The following is a 14,908-nucleotide window of genomic DNA, read 5'->3' on the forward strand; positions in this document are numbered from 1 at the left end:
TTTTATAGGAACGAGTGTCTCTTCTGGGTGGATAATACACGACAAATTAACCGCGTTACGTCGACAAGCAGGATTCAATAAATGGACTATGTACTTCGAATCTATCGGATTTGTTAAAAAAAAGTTTTTTTTCTATTTTATCTTTTTAGATGTAAAATCGATTGTCTTTAATGGATACTTTTTTAAATGATCTTAGAAACGGCGTAGCAAGTGCTACGAAGGCCGTAATGTGCCTTATAGATATTTGATGATCGGCAGTAACTCTATTGCTTGTGTCTGTGTCATAAGTGTTGTGATCGCTATGACATTCATTTGTGGGCAATTAAAATAAAAGCTCAAATTATAAGTAAAATGTTCGAATGGCGTGCTGGTCTCACTTAACGCATTATAATTGTACCGAATCTAGCCGATCACCTCAGAACTATAAATATACCGTAACACGGTTACTGTTGAAACGGTAACAAATTATTGTAAATTATCACACCATTGTCCATTATAATAAACTAGTTTATGTTTTGAAATACGCGAGATTAACGACTTGAATTAGTCTATATACTTTAGAAAAATATTTCGATAGTTATAAACAATCCTACTACAGAGACATGTATATAAACATATATTTACGCAGATTTTTCCTGATATAAGATTTAACAATTTATTTAGTTTCAAGCTTACGGTGGCTGATTTATAATATTTAATTATTTTTTGTTGTATATATATTTCAAATGCTATTTAAAAAAACGTGTTCACAGTCTTCGATGATCTCAAACAGTGTTTATAATTAACCGTTTATTATATATAATAAATTTTAAGTCAAAATAACTTGGTGTATTATTATGGCACGGGTGAGTGACTTAAATGCTTTACGATCGTAAGAGATTACAGGGCTGCCAAGTGTTGTAAATAAACATAGATCACGTCACACACGATAAGTCATCTCCAAAAATAGCCAACAGACAAAAAATCCTTTCTTGACTGCATCCGAATTACTTTAGTTTACGAGATATATAAAGTGAAGCTCGCAAAGCGAGAGCACAGTTAGTCGTATAGTTGAGCGGGAATTCAATAACATTAATCACAGTAATTAGGTAGTAAACAATTAAGCGGTAATTAGTGAGTTTCGTGACCGCCCCCAGCCTACTTTTGACCCAGACGGCTATTTCAGATGTATTGTGGGTCATATCCGGGAGTCTCTCACTTCAAGTGAACGTAGACTTGTATACGTAATTAATAAAGTCACTTTCAGGTAAAGTTAGCATTTATGATGAACATCACACGACTTGTTTAGACACAATATTAATAAAATCGGGAACCCTGCATATGCTTATCTACGCTGAGGTTTACGAGTCATAATATCCGTTCCGATATATACTATAGCTAGTAAATGTATTTTGTTAAAAGTTATTTGCCATAACAGCGATCATAAAACAAACTTACACAACGCAGCAGCATTAATCATGAATATTTGCACGTAACTATTAAGCGGTAGTAGGTTTTGCATAATGGGGATTAAAAGGAATTATAATAATATTATAGACACAGTTTATTAATATCAGAAATTAAAGTTGTAGCTTTAGTTAATGTTACAAGCGTTTAATGCGCTAAATATCTATTACTACTCTCACGTAATATAACGGTAAAAAGAATTTATACATTTTATTTATTCTAATAATGTTTGTTGATTTTGATTAAACTTGATTTGTAAAATAAATCAAGTTATAACTTACAGAAATCGTAATAATATTCTAGATCGATTGACTAAGGTTTGCAATTAAACAATTAATCAACCAGTGGCGGTACAATTTTTAGGCCTGGACCTCAGGTTTCTGTATCTGTTTCATGATCATTTGTCAATATAATAGGCAAGCAGGTGATCAGTCTCCTGTGTCTGACACAGGCCCTCAACTTATTTGGGTCTAAGGAAAGCCGGTTTCCTCACGATGTTTTCATTCACCGTTGGAGCAAATGTAAAATGAGCACATAGAGAAAAAGCATATTTGTTATAAATAATAATGTGAAGGCTAAGGCAAATGTGGATGTTTGGCTCTGCTTAAGATCAATCAAAGAACTTGCTTATATATTATATTAACCGGAAATTCTCAGCCCTCTTCAATGCGGTAATTCATGTGCGTTTAACATATGGTTTAATTCAAATTACATTTATGTAACCAAGTTCACTAATAGATTGGGGAAAGTTTTCGAAATTATTAATATGATTATGTAAACACATTTGGTAGATTACTCAATAAAATTCTGACTCAAAATATTTGTAACAAATACCGAAGTTAACCTTTGGCCTAGATAGAAATAATCCTATTTTATCCTAGAAAACGGTATTTTTATCATATTCAGATTAAAAAAGCTGTTGTTGTAAATAATGTTTTGCATACATAAATGTATGTATGATATGTAAATTTAATCCTAGAATATATTCGTTGACTTAAATCATAAAGAAGTACAAAATACCTGTTGGGGTGTATCAGCAGGTCGGTCGTGTTTGCGTCGTTCTAGCGCATAGCTGCTTAGGGCTGGGGCGCTTTTGACGGGCGTGCTAGCCGCCGTCACTGGGGACACCGCGCTTATTGCCTTCAGCTGCGCCCCACTTGGGGCCTCTGGAGCCTCCGTCCGAGAATCCTCAGGGTTCGCTGCAAATAAATGTGAATGGAGATACTTTAGCTAAATTTGTAGTAGTTGTCACTTGTTCCTGTTTTGATTATACAACTTAACTGATTTGGGTCAGTCATAGGCAATATTTTGTATAAAATGCAACTTGACGTGCTTATGAATTGTAATAATAAATATTCATAAGTTTTATTTAAAAATATTTCTTAATATTTGCATAAAACTAAATTACTCTTTACCGCGTACGCCGACATGCTTGCTTAATATTAATAAGTGATCTTATTATATATAAATAACCTAGAACTCGTTAACTAAAAAGTAAAATATGTTCAAATAATCGGCTCCTAACGACATTATGTGCAATACTATATTACTTCACCGACAAACGCAAAACGAATGTCATTAGAAATTAACTTCTTGCGCATTTACATTTAATTTGATATGTAATATATTGCTACAATTTAACCGTGAATATCGCATACTGCAATAGCATTTTTGGTTATTCAATTCAAAATATAATTAATTTCTCTTAGTTAATCTTTCTAGTTACAACACTTCTTACTCGTGATCCACTCCTTATCGATGAATGGAATGTTGCAATCGACAAGTATAATCACAGGCCGAGCATATAAAGCAGCATAACCCAATTTCTCGTGCGGAGCATGTAGCACATTAATAGAGGTAGTCACGAAACCCGCGCCTCTCATCCCGCATCAGACCTTATACGGCCAGCGCTAATCAAAACTATTGCACTAGCGTTTCCAATAAACTGCTTCCTACGGTAGATAGCGGTCACTTTGATCCCGTATCTGAGGATCTTATAAAGCTGCTTTATGTCATATATCGTCGAGAAATCAGGATAATATTATGTAAACCGACCGAGGCAGACAGAGCATTAAATTTATTCATCGCTCAAGGAATGTTGATATAATTGACCGTCCTTTTAGTTCATTAAGATTTATAATCGAGATAACGAATTGGAATTAAGATGATAGAAAAATATAAAGATAAGTCACTGATAAATGGTATACGGCCTGTTAAAGTGCAATTAAGAAGGAATAGCTACATCATAAATTACAGGTACACTCAAAGGTTCAGACAATTACAACCAATCGAAACGCATTTATTTTTTGCCTTTCTGATTTCAATAATAAGAAAGAAGTAGTATAGAAACCTACGTTTAGCCGGCGGATCAATCGGCGGCGGCGGCGGCGGCGTCGTAGCCCGATGCGCATGCGGCGGCGGCGAGAGACGGCGGGCGTGCGCCGGAGCCGCTCCTGCAACGCGCACGCGCAGTGCTCGCGCTCCGGACACGCCCGCGCCGCACCACGCCTCTTCGGGCCGGCAGCCGCTTGAAGGCCTGCAAAAGCTTTATCATATAAATCCTGTATATGGCTCTGGTGAAGCGTGAACATTAAGAGCATATGATAAAAAATGAAACGTATTTTGATTTTTGTTATAGCCTCACAGATACTCCAAACTCTACAGATACGCAAAAAACCTAAATCTATGCATACATTGAGTTTATAGAACAAGCGGTAAAGTATCATGCAACGGAGTTAGGGTTAATAGTGGTAACCCGTGTCGGTAATCGCGTGACACGCCGATACGCGGCCGATGCGGGACAAATCGCTCTGATGGTCCAACGGCCTAACTGTAATGCTGCTCCTAATTGTTGCTTCAATTTCCTATACTTACCCCTTTTACGAAACGGAGATTTTATCTGGCTCTAACCACCTAAAAATAATCTTTAAATTTAAGCTTAATATGATCGCAAAGTTTCAATTGGCTCTTCAAAGTTTACACAGTATAAACCACGTTGCTTCCTTTAATGAAAGTATACTAAAAATGTACTGTTTTCAAGATATTTAAATAGTGTACATTTAAAATATGAAACCTAAAAACCAGTTTAAAATGGTCAGGCACGGTTTCATTCATAATTTAGTTCCGTTGGGCGCATTACATTGTATTTGCTTTTAAATTTAATCATTTTCTGGGATTTTGTATATATTTACATTGATTAAATTCATGAATCGAAGCAATCGAATGATACCAACCACTCAAGCTCTGATTGTTAGGAGTCTAATTGGCAATTGAACTCTTACTGCCTCTCCAAAGAGGTGCTGAAAAGTTGTATAATTAATAAATTGATGATGTGACTAAGCATTTTATGACACGGTAGTATTAATAAAATTCTCAATTTGGAATGGCCATATTATTTAAAAGTCAAGGCTAAAGTAACGTCTGGTTAACGTTCTTAACAGAACCGTAAATATAAAATAAAAGACAATAGCAATGTAGCAATTCAAAGCAAAAAATAAAATGGAAAGTGATAGAACACGTATTGTCGGTTATCTCAGCAGGAAACATAAAGTGAAGCATTTCTTGTGACTCTAATTATGTAAGCACGAGGAAACGAATGATTAAACTGACAACCTCTTCCTATCAACTTATTGAAATCTCACGCCATCGCGCTAATTGGAGCTATCATGCCTCAAAGCTTACGCAGACCAGTTCTTATGTTGTGTGCGAATCTTGGCACACAAAAGAAGCAAATATCACTCTAAAAATGCAAATTTAATTTAATGAATATCTAGGCCAAAGAGAGTTCAGTAATGCTTTTTGGTGAATTCGAACGAATCTTCGTTTGCATTGCTGGAAATTTGCATTCGTTTGTTTCAGTTGTAGTTTAAGCCGATTTCTATAAGCAATTATTATTTAATTATCTCGTAAACACGACTTTCTTTCCTTGAGAATAGTACTATAGCCTTCCGTAATATCAAAAATAATAACAGATAATATCTGAAATGTACATTTTTATATTATTTTTTTAATAGTACATATATTAAATTCTCTACCAGCTTCTAGGTTGCAAAGAGCAGAAGATACGAATTTTTCACCGTTTATTAATTTGGATTAGACTTAAGTACAAAATAAAGTGCACCATTATCTAAACAAAAGAAACAACGTTATACATACATGTTAAAAAACTCCGTAATTAATATCTGATTATAAGTTGAACTCAAACAAATAAGGAGAAAAATGCACTTTTTTCAGTCGAGTAAGTAATGACTTCTCACGTGAAAGATGTATCGGAATAAAGTCAACACGATAAACAAGATTTACATGCGAAAGTGTAAATATAAATATTTACGTCCCAATAAAATTTTATTAGTAAACATTGTTGCATAATAACTTACGGTCAAAATGAATAAGTGATATTGCTTTTATATAACTTTACACAGATTTTTAAGTGTTATATTTATTTATAATCTATAAGTTTCAAAAAACCTAGTAAATAATGTAAACCTTTGGGGTGATCAGTTCATAGTCTCATCGTAATAGAGATTTTCGTTTTATTTATTTCTTAAGAATCTTTATTCCGAATATTTATATAACAGCCGGGTTAGAACTAGAGTTAGGCTTGAGAATTTCAAGCTTCACCAATTGGCCGGCACTACTTTATCCAGTAATCTATAATCATGTGTTGTGTGTCATGTTTAATTTTATAAGTTTTATGTAGGTACATAAAATGATTTCGTTGTAATCAATGCTATTGTCAACGATGCAGAAACACAATGCTTATTTTAGAGAGGTTTGATAAATTAAACTTTGTATATATATACCTTATTTCTTTGTATTAAGTTTCATATTAGCCTAAAATAATATATTTCACGGTGGGATGAACCCATCATTGTCGTCCTTGACCGCCCCTAACACCGTTTATATAAACAGCGTATTTCAGTATCTTAAGACATACGAGTAGAACGAAGACTATTTCTTAAATCTCTATTATAAAATTAAAGAAGTATATTACCCAGTTTAATATGATGCATAATATGTAATAAAACGTAACGCCATTCGAACTTGACAAAATGAAAGTAAACAGTTTGCTAATAATTAAGTACTCAATGTTTATAACGAATTAATTACAAGAAATAGAGGAAATTGAGAAAGTTGTTTTAACTTCTTCATTTCTTTTAATCAACTGTTGAATGTGAAATAAAAAATATTAACAACAGAATTGCTTATAAGAAACAATTACTTAAAATAAGTAAAATTAGGAAAATAGCTTTTTTTTACGTTCCCACGGGTTCAACGCACTTAATTGTTACTGAGATCGTTATAGCGTCTAAACTAGACGTTACGCCGTTAATGCTAGCCTTTAGGAATTTCATAAAATTCCTGCCTTAAACGGTGGCACACTTTAAGAAATTAATGTAAAGAAATTCGTTGCTTAAAGCGGCATAATTAAGACATTTATGTAACGGCAGTGGCGGCTTATCTACTAAATATCGTAAACAAAATGTGTGCGCCACATTGCTACACTTCCTAGGTGCATCTTACAAAATTCAACGTTACATACGTAACTACTTCTGAATGAGAAAAGAAAGAAAACGTACCGTTTCCTCCAGTTTTGTATAAAACTCCAGTCACAATGCTCATCGTCATCCAACATTGTAGCTTCATGTTGCTCCACTCCACTACCACCACCATGCACTAATTCTACTAACTGACGCGCCCTTTCGAAGTTTCCTTCGAACTCTACTATTAAAAAGCCATCCGAGCTCATGCTTTCCTTGACGTCCTTTTTGTACGTTGCATCGTTGATTGGTATCGGTCCAGGTGCTGATTCATTATTGATTTCCGAATAAATAGGCTCTGTAACTTGTACTTCTGATATAAGCTGAGTTCCTCCACCCTTATCAACTTCTCTTCCTATTCCTGATTGGTCCTGATCATCCATTATTCTATTGGCATAGATAGCCTCTTCCTTTAGCCCTTGAGCTTTTTCTTCTTTTTTTTCTTCATTATGTTTTCGAATGAGAGAATCGCCAAAGTAAATTACTACTTTGTTATTATTTTGTGTAATTTTATTAGCCAGTCCATTTTCAGGGACTTTTTTATGTCTTTCATCAGACAATTTCTTAGCTAACTCGTCATAGCAAGGAGGGCGATTATTCAATATTTTTTTATCTGCTCCTTTATTATCAGCAATTTTTTTTTCAACGCTCTGGTAGATAGGTGGCCGGCAGCATTCATCTAACTTTGAATTCCATAGCTTGGGTTCACTGTATATGTGTTCGAGAGAAGTAGAATTTTTTTGTAAAGGCACGTACTTTTCATGCACATTTTTTGAGTTCTTTTGTTCGTTTTTCCTAAAATTTAAAACACTTCGTCGTACATTAGGGTCGGGATTATCACTTATTTTCTTGGAACGCGAATTGCCTAGAAGTTTAAATAAAGGTTTATTGTCGGTCTGCTTCATTCTGTCCGAACTGGGAGCCTTTCGAAGAGCATAGGATCCTTCTTCAGAGGGTTGTGGATAGAGCTGTTCACAGCTTGTAGACTTGTGTGTTGGAGAACGAGGTTTTCCGGGAGCGTGCGGTTCTCGACTCTGCCAGTGTCGAACTGATAGTCTGGCAGCTCCTCTTATAAATTTCATAGGCTCCCAAGCCTCAGCTTTCTTAAGTATGAAATTGTCGCTCATGTTTTGTTTGTTTGGAGGTTTGCGGGCGTCGGCGGCACGACAGGACTGAAGCTCACGGCAGAGAAAGCAAGAACACCGCGCGGAACACAGCATGACTGCTCGAGCGCACCGTCCGCACTGCTCGGCTGCGGCCTCCTCGTGGACGCCGTTACTCAACAACTATTGTTTAGCCCCGCTACTCTAACATACGCGAATAAACGAAATCTCAACGGTATCGCTAATCCGTATCGTTTCGGGCGTTCGTGTAATTTGGCGTAACCATAGGCGTAATATAGTTAATAGCTGTTCCGTCACTCACGTCGGAACAAGACTATCCATAAACTTTACGGTCGCTTTCTAAGTTTACGATGTAACCAATTACTGGATGGATCGGACAAAAATAGTGGAAATTTAGGGCACGAATGATGAGTGAATAATTATTATTGATATCATACAGAAATACATTACGATGTGGAGTGTGCACTTGTAAGCAATAAGCATCAGTGTTCGATTGCGGCCGACGAGGATCTCGAGGTGAACGAAACCATAAAGTGTTGCTAATTATAGAAAACGCTTGAAATCAACCGAACATCCCATTACCGATTCCTTGATTATCTAAAGCTGCATTTACATTTTAATATTTTCCAGTTTGTTTATCGAGAACACGAGCTCATTGAGCAGATATCTTGAATGTACCACATTACATTAGCGGTAAACGTACGTGATTAACTTTTATATTATTGAATTGTTTATGATATTATGATTAATTTAAATAATATTCTTTTGTGTGATCTTTAGTAGAATACATTTTTATATTAAAAATATTGTATAGTAATAAACAAAAATACCCATTTTAAGACTGCAACAATTGCTTAGCATTATTATACCTAGACACAGTGGTAATACTTGCAACCATCTGCAGAGTACAAGAGTAAATGGTTTGTTGCGACGCGGGAGGAAGTTGCATCCCATTGCAGGTACCAATTAGTTTTTATTTCAAGGTTTTAATTGAAGATGAAAACTAATTATAATAGCTGCCAGGGCTCGAAACAGGCTAACGTAAGCAAATACCATTTTGGTAGTATTCAGATGCCGCCCGTTACTCGGTAACCAGTGTTCTATTCTATGGATCAAGGGATTTTTCGATCAAAGTTCAAGCTCATTTCTAACAATTATTTTTGATTCCATTAGGAATCAGATAATATAAAGTACCTACCTAAATCTTGAAATAAAGCGTTACATAGTAAGTTAAAAGATAAAGTAATCTAGCGTATGTTTAATAGAGTCGAAGAGAAAACTAAACATTATGTATATTCGAAACTGTTTCTCTGGCAGTTAAGTGCGGACACTTATTGAAACGACCCCGTAAACGATAATTGTCTCACAGCACTTTTATTGGCCTGCGGCGTCTCTACGGCACGGACTTTGTTGCCAGTTATATGAACTGTTTTGTCTATACAACATAACAAATGATTGCTGATGTTTTATTTAATTTTTAAAGTCTTGTCAAAACATAGAAACACTTGGAATCTTGTTGGTTATCACAGCTAGTTGTCTTATTATAGTCCAACTACTATCTAATAAAATAACCTAACTTAATTCTCGTCGCTTACTTTAGAGGAATCAAATTCTTGTTGTACCTACATATTTTTTTAAATTTTTAATTGTGTTTTCGTAGTATATTTTGCGAAGAATAATATAATTCACAGAAAGTCCCTCTGATTCCATTCTAATTCTCACTGAATCCGTTAATAAACGAAAGCCTAAATTTAAGTATGCCTCAACGTCGTAAATGCATGTGAATTTTATCAAACTTCATTCACCATTCTTTCTATAATCATGATTCACGAATGAACAATTATTTAAAACAATAAATTTTCTCAAGTTACAGCATATAATTAGTGTGCGGTAACGTCTGCTTTCTTACGATATTTTCCAGAGTTCTTGTTCTTGCACAATAACTTTCGTTACAAAACAACTCGCGGCAAGTATTGTTCATAATCACAATTAAGTTGCTGGTTCCCATCCCAAGGTGATAGAGAAAGTCCTTTTTCCACTTCGGCATTGTTAATTATTACTTGAGGCGAAAGTAAACATCGATACAGATGATATCATTAAGAAATCATAGCAATAAGGCAATCCTTACTTTAGTTATTGTTAAAAAACGTATTAAATATTATAATAATAATAATAAATAAATAATGTAAAATGTATCTGAATAAAGGCTATTATTATTATGAATAATAAGTTGTATGTGTTTTCTTGGTCAGTCGCAAGTTACACTATTACAGTCTCTTTTTATTACCTGAAATAATTTTATTAGCATATTTATAATGTTTATATAACTTTTTATTAACAAAAAAAAAACCCAACCCAAACAGAAATAGGTGATTAACAAGAATTTGATGTTGGCCAAATTTTATCCGCAACGAAATGTCGCTACTAAGTTGATCATAAAATCATCACACGTTTTTTACCCGAACAGGTCCGGGTACATTATATAGTCATTTGCAGAGGTATGCGGCTGCGGGGCGCATCTTTGGTCCCCAAAAAATTGCCAAACAGGATTTATGTAGACGGGAATGCTCACTGCGTCCGGCCATCTTATGTTTACTTAAGGGACTGACAGTTTTGAAATAACTACGTGGAGTTGATGCGGAACTGTTTTCCTATGAATAATAAAGTTATACAATTAACCTGACTTTGTAAATTAAAATGTTTATAATAAGTAGATTAAAAATACTGTATAGTTTAATTTTTAATACATTGGAAATTTACCTGTTTTATGTTTATAATTTAATTGGAAAAAAATATGTATCTGGTGAAATATCTTTAACCAGACATGGTAATATTTAAATAAGAAATAAAAGCTGTGTTTGGTTTTGTTAATGATTATTGCAAAATAGATAGCAAGAAATGTTGCCATAAGACACACAATATACGGGCGAAACTGCGGACAAAAGTTAGTGATGTATATAATTGACATTGATGTTAATTTATGGTTTCATCGAGGAATTGAATGTTGGTATCATTCATTATGAGTCAATTAATTAGCGTTTTTACATACATGTCGAGTTCTTGTTCTTTTTATGCAAAAAAACCGCTAAAAGGAAGTATCAGTGGATTGTATCAGCAAAGGCACCGCTGATTGTAAGGCCTCGAACACACGGCCTTATCGCAACTGAGAGACAAATGTACACTAATTGGCCCCTGTGAAACGGATCGGTTCACATTTGGCTATTAAGAGTAATATATGATTAATTAATAAAGTAAAACAACAGGTTCGGCTGATGAATCGTCGAAAGGTCGAAAGGTCGAAATCTATCAAGTAAAGCAAACTTCGTTGGGTACAACGAATGTATTTCATGCATACACAGATTTCATCTATCTATCTCCTTCTTAAAATTAATCATCATCCTTGAAATTGCACGTTTTTCCAAACAAAATACGTAAACTGACAACAATTAAATCGCTATCATGAAGTTAGGATGTCGGTTAATAACTTGCGTGACATTTAACATTAAGCAAATCGAATAATCAAGAATATATATTATTTAACTCAATTACCGATATAAGATATTATCTTCGTATAAGTCAAGTAAAAATTGACGTCTCGAGTCTCGGGGGCAAGACTGGAAGCTGATCCGCAGATGATAAGCAAATTTGTGTATCTCCCGCTAACGGAGTCGTGGATCGTGACTGATAAACACGAATATTTATCGATCTCCAGCACTTTATAAATACTTTAATAATAATTGCATATCTTTAAAATGTTTTTATTAATACGCTTGTAGCTAAAATATTTGCTATCGTTTTATATAAATTATATTTCACCATTAACATTTAATAGTTTATTTTCAACTTTGACTAGCAATTCAAAATTTATAAAGCATATTTATGAGCTTTATTTTTTTTAGATTGAATAATGAATATCGTCTTAACGTTTATGAGTGTTAAGTGTGTATGTATCTACATTGTGTCATTTATTTAAATAAATTATATATCGTGACATAATGATAAAAATTATTAAAAGAATGTAAGCCAACACTGTTTATATATATTTTTATAAGTCTCTTCAGCGTGCGACTCTCATCCCTGAAGTCGGAGGTTCGATCCCCGTCTGTGCAGCAGTGGACTTTCTTTCGATGTGCGCATTTAACATTCGCTCGAACGGTAGATCGCTCGAGCGTGAGGAAACCGCCTCCTATGCCCGAAAATATATTTTTATAATATATGTATAAATCCTGTCCACTCTCCGACGATAATACATTAAAGAGGAATCCGTCAGTTTGAATCAGATGCTCCTCGTTATCTGATCTGCTTCTGGTCTTGAAATAATTTAAATATCTTACTTATCATCTAGTATGTACAGGATAAATACTTCTTTCGCTCGAAGCTTTAAGCTTATTATAAATACTCAAACAGTTATTGGCGTATTTTTACTTTCATTTTACTTACAATTTTTTTCTAACCTCAAGCAAAAAGCAACAGTAAACAGTTTCACAATCAGAGTTCTGAATCAAATTTTGAATAAATAGTACTATTATAAAGAATTTTGATTACTTTTACAGCGAGACTTAGCTGCAATTTGCATGAACCCTAGTATACTCATAAATTCCACAACAAAAGTAATTTAGTACGCAAACATTGAATCGTTTGTTACAATCATAATTCATACAAATTCAGAGCTAAACTATTAATTATCGCCTACGGTTAAAGGCACATAATTCGCGAGAACCATAAAACTTTAAGCTTGAAAGAAACAAACTTAAATAATTGCTTAACTCGTAAATATGTTTGAACATAAAACGCTACCAGTATTTACGGGCCACGAGGTGTATATGGGCCGGCAGACCGTTATTGGGATGTTCTAGAAACTTTATTTATTCGACTTTTTATTCTTGTTAATTGAATTTGGGTTCAAAATGATGCATGATATTTGTATGCAATATAGCAAGCAGGGAAGTCGTTATTCAACAGCCGGACAATTCTGCTGCGTTCTTTCCGAAATTTTATTACTTTAATTAAAGTTTAGTGACGTTTTAGTAAGATGATAATTCCGAGTGGATGTTAATATTCAAGAGGAAAATTTAAAAAATGTAAGAGGATATAAAAAAGCTTCTTTTTTCAGATGGATCTCAATTGTTACTTACCTTCGAGGCTTAGGGCGCAAAATCTCATGAACTGGTGGCTGACGCCGCGGCCAGCCGGCGCACGCGCATGGTCGTTCCGGGTCAGCAGCAGTCACCGACACTGCTGGCACAGCGGACACTGCTGCCACCCCTGACACCGCCGTCAGGGCTGGCACCGCAGATAGCGTGCGCGCATCCTCACTGGAATTTATAGCGGCTTACTAGAAATCAATTACTCAGAAGATAAGGTATAAAAAAGGAAAACTTATTTTGTTTTGATGCATCAGAAGAATACTACGCAGTCGTGATACTTGTTATATATTATGTGATAAATGTATTGATTATTTAATTTCTGTTTACTGGATTTTTTACGCTTTCCATTTTTTATTTTAATAAAACATTTACTGTATTAAAATAAACATTAAAACTGCACTGCACTATCCTCATAACTCGAGTGGAATATCCGAATGAGTCATTTTAAATAATCCGTTGTTAATCATCGTTCATCTCGTTGGAATTTTTATGTGCAGGAAGAATGTGGAGGGGTCAGGCGTGTCTGGTTACCGCAGTGCGCGATACTTAATGTCGGTAATAGCGGTCGCTAAGGTCATTCGTTTGTCAGGAATTTGTAAGGAATGGAGGCTGAGACGGTGTTAAACGTTCTTACCACTGTTTATTCCCTTGGAAGAAACTAAATTATTGAACGAATTGTGAAACTTATCCGAAGAGTTTCTGCCGTAGTCTTTGTTCACCGCGAGACTCGACGATAACACAGGGTGTAGTTTTTCTTTTAATACCTTAATTAATGAGAATTATATATGATACGGCATGAAATGTATCATTTGATGAGTGCTTTATAAAGGTGTGCTCGATAAATGATTCGTGTCGAAGGGTGAAAGACAATGCACGGGAAACGAAGCTCAAATCCTGTCCAAACCGGCAGCACTCCAACATATATACACACTTCATACCTTAGTATAATGTATGCTTAGCATATTTACTAGTAAAGGAAGAAGGATGTTCGAAAATATTTTAGTTATTTTATTGATCTAGCCGTAACACTATGGGTGTGGCAACTGCTTGCATTTGCAGCACAAGTAAACAAGAGATAGTGTAGTGACGTAACTGGTCATTGCTCTGAGAACAACAAGTGCTAACAGCCTACTTCCGAAATCTCAGGCCGCCACGAACACGTCTAATTGGATTAGCTTCAATGTTCAACAAGACGTTCGGTGACACGAAATCGTACAAAACACTTTAATTGATATATTTGAATTGTTTTTCCCGTCCACAATAACAACGACAACAACTTCAGTCCATGAAGAGAGTCACACAGACTCATTCTTTAAAAATGTCTGTAATATTGATGGTGAAATTGAAAGAACAAGAGATGCAGTGTAGTTACACGAAGTGATAAAAAGCAGGCAAGGAGCGAGGCAGAGTGGTAGCAATTTGCGAAAGTCGGATAATTAGTGAGCCCCGCACCGAGGGACCGCATTCCGACACCAAATACGGTTTTTGAATCGTTTACTTAACCACTTTCGGTTTTTAGATTACATCGCTTTAAATAATGCATGAAACTGCCATTTAATTCGTATTGGTATCTTAGATTAATGCAGTATTATCTTTCGTACTTCCTCTACAATTAAATAATTATATCCTTCCTTTATCGGTTGTAAAACAC

General features: G+C 34.9%; 1 protein-coding gene across 3 annotated transcripts in view; it reads right to left on the bottom strand.

Moving 5' to 3' along the window:
- The window catches only part of LOC110998347 (ankyrin repeat and BTB/POZ domain-containing protein BTBD11), a 28,384-nt gene that overhangs the window by 8,167 nt on the left and 5,309 nt on the right, over positions 1–14,908 (bottom strand). For 2 of the 3 annotated variants that reach the window (XM_022266937.2, XM_022266936.2), the window contains exons 1-3: positions 7,026–8,221; positions 3,801–3,982; positions 2,467–2,645 (exon numbers count right to left, since the gene is read on the bottom strand). In XM_022266937.2, coding sequence (XP_022122629.2) covers positions 2,467–2,645; positions 3,801–3,982; positions 7,026–8,206 — 1,542 coding nt within the window. In that variant the 5' untranslated portion in view covers positions 8,207–8,221. Of the gene's footprint in view, positions 1–2,466; positions 2,646–3,800; positions 3,983–7,025; positions 8,222–13,245; positions 13,426–14,908 lie in introns of those variants that run through there. The other variant, XM_022266938.2, reaches the window with a different exon arrangement.

The sequence above is a fragment of the Pieris rapae genome, chromosome 17 (assembly GCF_905147795.1).
Source record: "Pieris rapae chromosome 17, ilPieRapa1.1, whole genome shotgun sequence".
Lineage (NCBI taxonomy): Eukaryota > Metazoa > Arthropoda > Insecta > Lepidoptera > Pieridae > Pieris > Pieris rapae.